We start from the raw sequence: 10,718 nt of genomic DNA, 5'->3' as shown, positions 1-10,718 counted from the left end.
AGGGGGCAGGTGACTTCTGACAAACACAACAGGAATTTTGTATCTTGCTGGTATCTTATGTGCCTCAAGAAATCATGGGCACAGCATCGGATTCTGGAATGAGCAGATGAGCAGAACACCATGGGGGATCTGAGGAGCTGGGTGCTGAAGAGGTTGGCAGTGGCTGGTGTGATGCTCATTGGCAGCGCTGATTGTGGCTTGGTTCCCTGCCCCCTTCTTGTCACTGTGGCCCTGTCCTTCTATTCCTCCCCCTGGGGGTATGGCCTTGCCCTTCTTTCCCACCCCTTCTGCTCTTTTGCTTTCTCATTCTCCTTTTCTCTTTCCTTTTCTTTACTTTTCTGGATCAGTTCAGGCTCTGAGCCTTGTCTCCAACTCTGCTGGGATTTCTGAGGAGTCTAAATGAACATTTTCCTGCTTTCAGAGTGCCCTGCATGGGAGGGGGAGGGTTGGCAGTTCAGGAGTTGCCTGCAGTGTTCAACTCTTCAATGAGGGTAAGTGGAACACCAAGGGGCTCTTTGGAGGAGTTCAGCATTCTGAAAGAGGTCAGTGTTTACTGATATGAGACTTGCTAGTGGTACCAACTGGTTGGTTGGAATTTTTTCATGGCACATGATGAAGGGGAACCTTGTAGCTACAGGAACATCCCAGCCCACTGTTGTGGCTTCCCTTGTTGACCACGGCTTCAGTTGCCCATCCCTCTGAAAAATAAGTGGAACCAGGTGTGGGGAAGGGCTGGGCAGGGAGGGGGAAAGTTGAGAATTGCAGGGAGGGGGTTGGGAGGCAGTGTAAGTGAGAGGGCTGTACAAGAGCAGCCCCCTTTGGTCAGGTGAAGGGACCAGGTTAGATTCCAACACCATGCAAAGATGGGCAGGGCAGCTCCAGCCTTTGCGTGTGGTGGTGTGTAGTTTCTGCTGTTTGTCTTTGTTGTGTTAGAGCTTTCTATGGCCTTGATGTCCTCATTGTGCTCACAGAGTGAGTCTTGCACCTTGGGCACCATCCCTAGGCTCTGAAACACCTTATCAACGCATTCAGTGATGTGTTGTCTTGCATAACAGATTCACAACATGGAACAGTCTTGTGTATGGTAGTTTTCTCAAAGGTTGTCTCCTGACATTTTCTTCCTAACTACGTCAGCATCTCTAATTGTGGATTTTCTTAGACTGGGACTGGTTCCCTGTGTCCTTAGGTCTTGAATCCAGGCTTCTCATTTACCTGTCAACTAAGCTTAGAAAACAGCTTCTTGTAAAAAGCAGTGTCCTTCGACACTCTTGGGGCCACAACAGAGCCTCCATGTGTCACTCTTGCATCCCTGTATGTCTTCAAGCCCAGCTATCTTGGATCCTGGAATCATTCATCTTCCTGAGTGTTTCCTCTTGACATCGAGTCTTGTGGTTTGCAGTGTTGTGTATTGGGTTGGCCTCAGCACTGAGAGTTTGGTTTGGAGCTGCCCTGCCCACATTGTAGGGTCAAGGGCCCTTGGAAGAGTCTCAGTGGAATTGTCCATGTGTTGAGCAGCATTCCATAGAGTGAAGGTTGGTGGGCTGCAGGAGCAGTTAATTCTCAGGTGTTGTATTGCTGTGGAAGGCATTGACATCCCCTGTTTTTTGTGTTTTCCATGTGCCCTCCAAACTTCATTTTGGCACCCTGCAAGGCTGGCAGGCAGATGGGTGAGGGCCCAAGGTAAAGGAGGGAGTGGGAGATGGACATCACAGTGGGCTGCCTGTTGTTTGAGGCAGTATCTTGGCATGTGCTTTTTCTTTGACTTTTGCAGGTGCCACACAAAGCCATGTGTTGAGAAGCGGTCGGGGAAGGTGCGATGGCTGTGGGCTGGCTCATCCAGAGATTTTACGTCAACTCGGTTAAGTTTCCCTTTGTTTTTGCAGGTGCTGCGCGTGCCACCTTTGGAGGGGGAAGAGCGCTGGAGGTGAGACGGGATGGTAATGAGGAGGCTTGATCTCACAAGCAGAACAGGAATTTTGTGTCTCCTGGTATTTCAGGTGCCAGAAGTGATGGTGGCCATAATGTTTGGAAGGAGAAGGTAAGCAGGGCAAGACAGGGGTTATGAGGAGCTTGTGGAAGAGGTTGGTATTTAGCTGATGATGGTTTGTTGTCATTTTGAAGGTGAAAGCAGTGAGCGAAGCAGGATACGGGTGCCAGAGGTGGCTGTGGCAAGGTGAGCAAAGGCTGGTGGGCTGGAGGAGCAGTTACTTCTCAGGTGTTGTATTATTGGTTGGTCATGAGCATCCCAAACCTGTTGTTTGTGGGTTTTTTCAAGTTTTTTCTCCTAACCTCATTTCGGCACCCCAAAGAGATGGCAGGCAGGTGGGTGAGAGGCTGAGGTGGTCCTCTGTGTGTCCTCACAGAGCAAGTCCCGCATCTTGGGCATCATCCCTGGAAAGTCTTTCCTGATCAGCAGCATGTTATGACGCACAACGAGTCTAAATTGCAGATCGGTCTCTTGACTTGGAAGTTTCTTGATGGTTGTCTTCTGCAATGTCATTCTCAATTGCATTGTCATCTGATCTCTGTCCACCCAGTTTTCCTGAGGGGGACTCATTCCCTGCATCCTTGCGTCCTCAGATCTTGAAGGCAGCTTCTGGGGCATCCGTCGCTTCATTCCCTCGCTTTGCAGACGCATCGCTGTAGGTCTTACTGCCCAAAAGTCTTGGATTCCAGAGTCCCTCTTCTTGCTCTGAGTTTTATCTTGAGGTCAAGTCTTGTGACTCACATGGCTGTGTCTTGGGTCAGTCTGTGGGTGTGAGTGTTTGGCTTGGAGCTGCCCTGCCTGCTGTGTAGGTTCAGGAGCCATAGGACGTGCCATAAACCGACCGACTTTGTCCCGAGCAGCATTCCGGTGACTTGGGTAATCCTGTTTTTCAGATCCCACGTGCCAATGACTGGCAAGAAACAGAGGAGGAGGCCGCCATCCGAAGGTTGGTCAGGGTGAGGTGTTGATAGGAAGGTGCCTCCCTTGGCTACTGATGTATGAAGCAGAGCTAATATCAGTCATTATTAAGGCCCTGATTGTACTGAGTGTTTCCTCACAGACACAACCATACCAATCCTTAATCATGGATCCAGTCATTCAATCAGATCCAATCATCGATCCAATCATTAAAATACACATAAAAAGAAGCAACTACTCTGATGGAGGCTTAAATGATTAAGCACGATATGCATACAAAATTTAGTTGCTTAGCTGCTAGTATTCTCTCCAGAAAAAGAACTGCAAACCTCTTGCAGGTTTTTGCAGGGCGAATTTCAAGCAAGCTCTCAACTACCTGCTCTTTCTCTTAACCTCTCTTTTGTTGCTCTGTAACATTCTGATATGATCCAATCCATTCTCATTTCTCAATTCCTGGACAAGTTCACAGGAAAGCACAGCTCAGACTTCTGTCAGATCAGTATCACTAAAAAATTTTCTTCTATCTTCAAGTGGAATACATGACTTCAAAGTGATACTCTTAAAAAAAGTAATTCAAAATTACACTTCTGTCTAATAACTAAGTTCTCTACATTTATAATCCCATATCCAAAAGGAGGAAGAGTAAAAAGTGCTATAGAGAGATCACAGACACTGAAAACCTCAGGATTATTGCTTTTGTTTTGATTAAGCCAGGCCTTGGTTCTGATAAATGATGGAAAAGCCATAGCACAAATTGCATTTAAAAAATAGAAATCTGACCTTTTCATTTTCACTTTCATGAAAACCAGACACACTGAAATGGGAAGAGGAAACTATTGATAGAAAAAGATACAGAGAGCCTAAAACCTCAAAAAGTCGACACCCCTTGCACTTTACCACTGTTACAGAATCCACATACAAAATTCCACAAGAACGGACCTGAACATCAATTGCCAAGAGTGACCACTGAAAAGTTTTGCTGGTCCTAATTCTGAATAGTCACCTCGAATATACCACTCTCAGCAGCAACTCTCCCATTGTTTCTCAATAGGGCTCCCAAAACTCTACACAAACGGGATTGGCAAAAAAATGTAAAGAGCGACAAATGAAAATTTTTACTGGCCCTAACCATCCCATTTAACCCTACCCACAGCACCACCAACTACTGGGCTATGAGTTTTTATTTCATCAAAAACCTCGAATATATCACCCCTCGGAGGCCACTCTCCATTGTTGCTCAATGGGGCTCCCAAAACTCCAAACGAACGGGACTGACAAACAAATGCAAAGAGTGACCACTGAAAACTTTGGCTGGCCCTAACCCTGACATTTACCTCTACCCACAGCACCACTAAAAATCGGGCTATGGTTTGTGTTTTACCACAGACCTTGAGAATACGACCCCTCAGTGGCCACTCTACGCTGTTGCTCTGTAAGGTTCCCAAAACTCCAAACGAGCAGGACTGCCAAAAAAAAAGGCAAAGAGCGACCACTAAAAACTTATCCTGGCCCTAACCCTCACATGGAACCCTACCCACAGCACCACCAACAATCGGGCTACAGGTCTGCATTTTACCAAAAACCTCGAGTACAGGACCCCTGAGCAGCCACACTCCCACTGTTGCTCAATAGGGCTCTATGGTGGGTAGGGTCCCTTTTGAGGGTTAGAGTCAGCAAAAGTTTTCAGTGGTCACTCTTAGCATTTGTTTGCCAGGTTGACAGTGAAGTCACTTCTTGGTTTGAATCCGGGATTGATGTTTTTCTCTTCAAACATAAAGCTCAAGTTTTTCTCTAGAAACTGTTTTTGTGAAAAACAAGTATCCAGCTCTATTGCCACGCAAGAATGAGGAACTTTGAGATGTTTTCTGAAAGAAAGGATGGCAGAGGGATGTCAGGCTATGCCACCTTCAAATTTATACCATTGGTATAAAGTGCTGGGAATGTTCTTTGGTGAGTGGGGTCAGAGCTGGGCTGGATGGGGCTGGATGGGGCAGGGGACAGAGCCTGGGCAGGGGGCTGCCGTGCCTGGCCCCATTCGAGGGAGAAGCCTCAGGGGAGGGGGAAGCTCTTGGGGACAGGCTGGGGGTTAGGACTGGAGGATCCTTAAGGTCTCCTCCAGCCCAAGCCAGGCTACTGGCATTCCTGAGCAGCAGCTTCCAGATGCTGTGAGTCCCTCTGCCCACCAGCGCTTCCTGCTGGGGCAGTGCTCAGCACCCCTGGGTGTCCACAGGCAGGGCTTCCCCCGGGACGGGACGGGACGGGATGGGACGGGACGGGACGGGACGGGACGGGCTGTGTCAGCCCCTTTGTCAGGCCCTGAGCTGGCAGTGGGAAGCGGGAGCTGCACAGTGCCGGGGTCCTGCAGCTCTGCCCGTCTCTCACCGCTGTCGTTCTTTCAGCTGCTGGGCTGCCAGGACCTTGAAAAGACTTTGAGTGACCTGCACCTCCTCCACCTGCACATGCACTCTTACAGCCACACGATGCAATTGCTGGCACTCAGGGGCATGGCGGCCCTGTCAGGAGATCCGCAGATGGTGAGCGAGGTGGAGCCGCCTTGGCAGCCTGGGGCTGGGGCACGGGGGTAACGCGGTGGCTTGGGCCTGGCTGAGAGGAAGGAGGTGGCTGAGCAGGGGCCACAGGGCCCTCCCTGCCCTCCCCGGCTCAGAAATCAATTCTCTGTTCACACAGGCAGCAGAAATGCAGAGAGAGGCCCCTGCTGAGCTTGTCACCCTGCTGATGATGCCACACGCTGACAGCGGCGTCAAGGTGGAGGCCCTGCTCTTATTCAGAGCCCTCCTGGGCGGGCAGCTGGAGCAGAAGGAAGCCAGCCACATGGCTGTGTTGGCGGCAGGAAGTCTCCCAGCCCTCTTTGATGATGTAAGGCTGCTGTGGGACCTGACCCCGCAGAGGGGCCCGGGGCAAGGACAGCTGCCCTCCAGCCCAGCCCCGCGGGCAGCACTTGGGCAGGGCTGCTGCCCTCCTCACGGCCCTGGGCTCTGCTGGGAGGGCTTCTGGGCTCTGCAGCCCAGCACAGCCTCTCCTTGGCAGGATGAGGCCTCCGCTGCCCCCAGCCCCACCACCCCGCAGCATCTCCCCACTCAGAACAACAGGAACCATGGGGAGGGAGAGGCTGCTGCTGCAGTCACCCTGACTTGGGTCTCTTCCTTCCTTCCTTCCTTCCTCTCTCCCAGGAGTCCAGCCAGGTGAGAGAGCTCTCCATCATCCTCTTCAGAGAGCTGTTGGTGGTGATGGTGAGGAAGGACAAGAAAAAGGTGGAGGAGATGGTGCGGAGGACCCTGATCTCACTCTTCCTTCGGATGAGTGACGAGAGCGTGGCCGAGGTACAGACTCCAGAGCTGACCCTTCAGAGCTTTGCCCTTCCCTCTGCCCCAGCCCTGGCAGCAGCTCAGCAGCTCTTGCCCATCTCTCTCCTGCTGGCTGGCAGAAGAGAGAACCTGGCAGAACGTGATACCTGAGCTGGTGGCTGCCCCGTGTCCCTGCCTCGGGCACTGAACCCCCCCCCCCTTCAGGCTCTGTCCCCAGCTGCCTCTTCCCAGCAGTAGCTGGGGACACTGTGCAGCCTTGCCCAGAGGTCTCCTTCTCCCAGCTGTGGTGCCAGCTCCCACCCTCTGCTGCTTTGCAGGCCTCTGGCAGAGCCCTCCTCGCCTCTGCCAAGTTCCTGGGCTGGAGGAAGCTGAAGCGAGTGGTTAAGAACCAGGAGACGTGGAGGATTGGAGAGACCCTGGTGAGGACAAGCCCCAGGTGCCAGGGCCCGGGCTGGGCAAGGGCTGCCCTCAGGCACGCAGCCCCCCCCAGGGGTTCTTCTGCAGAGCCCTCTTCCCCCCAGCCCCTGGGTGCTGCAGGAGCCCCCGTCCCACGCTCTGGCTGCACCTCAGCCCCCCAGGGCTCCTGGCTGGCAGAAAGGAATGGTCTGGAGGGGAAGGGGTTGGGGATGGGCAGAGGGACTGCTCTGGCACACAGGGAATGGTCTGTGCCAGCCCCCTGAACTTGGGCTCTCCCCAGCTGGAGCAGGAGAGGAGCTGGGTGGAGCAGTATGTGCGTTTCAGCAAGATCCGGCTCAGGGCTGCTCCGACTGGTGTGAGATTGGCAGCCATCAGGTTCATTGGTGAGCAACAGCCCCCGGGGACCCTCTCCTGGCTGCCCCGGGCAGGGGGCTGTGCAGTGCTGGGCAGGGGAAGGTCTGACGGGAGCTCTGTGCACAGGGGCTGCTGCGCGGCGCCTGAGGAGGCATCGGTATGAAGTGCTGGGAATGTTCTTTGGTGAGTGGGGTCAGAGCTGGGCTGGATGGGGCTGGATGGGGCAGGGGACAGAGCCTGGGCAGGGGGCTGCCGTGCCTGGCCCCATTCGAGGGAGAAGCCTCAGGGGAGGGGGAAGCTCTTGGGGACAGGCTGGGGGTTAGGACTGGAGGATCCTTAAGGTCCCTTCCAGCCCAAGCCAGGCTGCTGGCATTCCTGAGCAGCAGCTTCCAGCTGCTCCCTGGCTCCCACCTGCTCCTCCTGGCCAGGGAAAGAAATGGATGGGGCTGGCACGGGAGGGGCTGTGCGAACACTGAGGCTTCACCACTGCTCTCTTTCTTTCTCTCCCAGCCCTCCAGTGCCTGGAAAACGACCCTGAGCCCTCAGTCCAGTCCCTGGGAGTTCAGACCTCACTGATCCTGGAAACTCTGCAGCAGCGGCAAAGATCAGGACAGAGTCTCCGGGCTCTGTGCTGCTGTCTCTGATGTCTCGGGGACAGTCTCCTCCTGCCATCTTCCCAACGGTACCTTCACCAATGCCACACTGCAGCTGCTGTCCCCCAGATCCCCATGTGCCTCCCCAGGCTCTACTGGACTGTCCCAGTCCAAAGCAGTGCCTTCCAACCCAAAGCAGTGCCCTCCAAGCCCTCCTCTCCACACCCAGGACTCCCCTCGGGTCGCTCTCCTCGGGTTAAACCTCCCCAGTGTCACCAGAGCAGGGGACAGCAGCAGCGTGGGACTGAAGGTGCCAGTGCTGAAGGTGGAGGTGGGAAGATGTCACTGAGAGCCCCCCTGACCCGAAGAGCCCGAGGGGGGGGGGAAGGGCTCCCGGGGCAGATGGCAGCGTGTGAACGGAGCTGGGAGCAGCAGCCCGGTGCCACGGCCTCCTTCCCACAGGCAGCACCCCGAGCCTGCTGAGCAGACACCATCACCCCCGCAGGTCAGCTCATCCCATCCCTCTGCACAGCCTGGCCCCAGGTGACAACCAGGTGTCCCCTTCTTTGGGCTGTCCCCCCCGAGCAGCAGCCACCTTGGGTCACCCCCTGTGCCACTCTTCTCTGCGTCCCGCTGTCCCCAAGCATCCGGCCACCTCCGGCGTGCTCCTGGCTTGCACCAGGAGCCAGGGGAGAAGTTTTCCTTCCCACGGCTGCTGCCAGTGCCCACGCTGGTGCTGGGGGGTGCAAGGAGGCAGAGGGGAGAAGGGCTCAGGCTTTCAAAAGCTCCAGTTCACCCCAGCGCTGCTTTCTTGCTTTCAGGGCTTTGTTTGGCAGCTGCCAGGAGGAGCGGAAGATGGGGAATGTTTCCCTGGAACTTGTCAGCATCCTCACTCAGCGTGGGACACTGGGACAGTCCTGCCATGTGGAACCCTTGCTGGTGGCAGCAGCACGGCTCAGTTTCACGGGCATCCTGACCCAGTGCTGCAAGTTCCTCCAAGCCAGCAGGGAGAGCAGCAGCCAGCTGGGACTTTCTGCAGGGGTTGAAAAAAGCATTAAACCTTCTCTTTCTTTCCTTAAGAGCCCTTTTCCTTGGTGTGATTAATTTGTTTAAAAACCTATTCTTCCTGTGCTTCTGCCCCCCTGTTGACTCCTGGAGTCACACCCTTTCTAACCCAAAAGAAGCCCAGATGGAGGCGGTGAAGCCCTGCCCCTCCTGCCATCAGGCAGTTGGAAGAAACCAGGTGGATGGGAGGGAATGGAAACAGGTCCCTCATCGGAGAGGCAAAAGAATCCCCTCGCAGCCCCCGCCATCCCCCCGGGTGCCCTTCGAGAACCGAGATGAGGCCCTGGACTCAGAGAACCAGGCAGAGGACACACAAGAGGAAGAACTGTCTGGAAGGTCTCCTGTTCGCCCCCCGTCTACCAGGCGGGTTACAACTACAGCTACAAAGGAAAAAAGAAGGGCAGTTGTAGTTGGTGACTCCCTTCTGAGGGGAACTGAGGGCCCTGTATGTCGACCGGACCCCTCCCACAGGGAGCTCTGCTGCCTTCCTGGGGCCCGGGTGAGGGATTTCAGTAGGAGACTCCCCCAGCTAATTCGGCCCTCTGATTATTATCCACTGTTGGTAGTCCAGGCTGGCAGTGATGACATTAATGGAAGAAGTAGCAAGACCATTAAAAAGGACTTCAAGGCGCTGGGTCGATGAGCTGATGGGACAGGAGCACAGGGGGTGTTCACCTCCATTCCTGCAGTAGCAGAGATGAACGAGGAGAGGAGTAGGAAAACCAGTCTTAATCAATAGGTGGCTAAGGGATTGGTGCCACCGGCGGAACTTTGGGTTTTTTGACCATGGGCCAAATTCCATCTTACCCAGTCTCTTCAAACCAGATGGGCTTCATCTATCCAGCAAGGGCAAAAGGACTCTAGCCCATAAGTTGGCGGGGCTGATACGGAGGGCTTTAAACTAGGCTTGAAGGGGGATGGGGTTGAAACCGGGCTCTCCAGAGAGGAGCCCAAGGGTGGACAGCCCAAGTTAAGAGCCAAATCTGCAGCCCAGCTGAAGTGCATCTACAGCAGTGCACGCAGCATGGGCAACAGCATGAGCAGCTGTCCTGGTGTGCCGAAAGGCGAGCCGGCGGGGAAGACGACCGGTCTGGCTGAACAGGGAGATTTTGAAAGAAATGAGGGTAAAGAAGAGAGCCTACTGATTATGGAAAAAAGGGCTAACTACTCAGGGAGAATTTAGGAATAGAGTTAGGTTGTGTAGAAAGAAAATTAGAGAGACAAAGGCACAACTTGAAGCTCTGTGAAGGATAACAAAAAGTCCTTCTACAGATACATCAATACAGATACATCAAAGGAGGAGCAGGGAAGACCTCCATTCTCTACTGGACATGGTCGGGAATAGAGTTATCAAAGATGAAGAAAAGGCCGAGATATTTAACACCTTCTTTGCCTCAGTTTTCAAGAGCAAGACAGGTTGTCCTGAGGACAGCTGGCTTCTGGAGCTTGCAGAGAGAGACAAGAATCTGAAGAGCCCCGCTGTAATCCAGAAGGAAACAGTCAGTGACCTCCTGAGTTGCTCGGATCCCCACAAGTCTATGGTTATGGATCAGCTGGAAGGCAGGAGGGCTCTGCAGAGGGACCTGGACAGACTGGAGAGTTGGGATGATTCCAGCGGGATGAGGTTCAACAAGGCCAAGGGACAGGCCCTGCGCTTTGGCCACAACAGCCTCATGGGGATCTCCAGGCTGTGCACAGAGTGGCTGGAGAGCAGCCAGACAGAGAGGAACCTGGGAGTCTGGATTGCCAGGAAGCTGAACGTGAGCAAACAGTGTGCCCAAGAAGGCCAATGGCATCCTGGGCTGGCTCAGGAACAGCGTGGCCAGCAGGTCCAGGGAAGGGATTCTGCCCCTGTGCTCAGCCCTGGGGAGGCCACAGCTTGAGTCCTGTGTCCAGTTCTGGGCCCCTCAGCTCAGGAAGGAGATTGAGGTGCTGGAGCAGGTCCAGAGAAGAGCAAGGAGGCTGGGAAGGGATCCAGCAGAATTCCTGTGAGGAAGGGCTGAGGGAGCTGGGGGTGTTGAGGCTGGAGAAGAGGAGGCTCAGGGGAGACCTCATCAC

The 10,718-nt window shown here is 54.2% G+C and overlaps 1 protein-coding gene across 1 annotated transcript; it reads left to right on the top strand.

Moving 5' to 3' along the window:
• The first annotated feature begins 4,748 nt into the window (after nucleotides 1–4,748).
• Nucleotides 4,749–8,668, top strand: LOC139788723 (uncharacterized). The gene is made up of 9 exons (XM_071728895.1): nucleotides 4,749–4,829; nucleotides 5,092–5,439; nucleotides 5,594–5,782; nucleotides 6,097–6,246; nucleotides 6,549–6,650; nucleotides 6,929–7,031; nucleotides 7,129–7,185; nucleotides 7,513–8,100; nucleotides 8,417–8,668. The coding sequence occupies exons 1-8, from the start codon at nucleotides 4,749–4,751 to the stop codon at nucleotides 7,644–7,646; spliced, it is 1,164 nt and encodes a 387-aa protein (XP_071584996.1). The 3' UTR covers nucleotides 7,647–8,100; nucleotides 8,417–8,668.
• Nucleotides 8,669–10,718: the final 2,050 nt, after the last annotated feature.

Source organism: Heliangelus exortis, chromosome 30 (genome assembly GCF_036169615.1).
Source record: "Heliangelus exortis chromosome 30, bHelExo1.hap1, whole genome shotgun sequence".
NCBI lineage: Eukaryota > Metazoa > Chordata > Aves > Apodiformes > Trochilidae > Heliangelus > Heliangelus exortis.
This window is presented reverse-complemented; position numbering and strand designations above follow the sequence as displayed.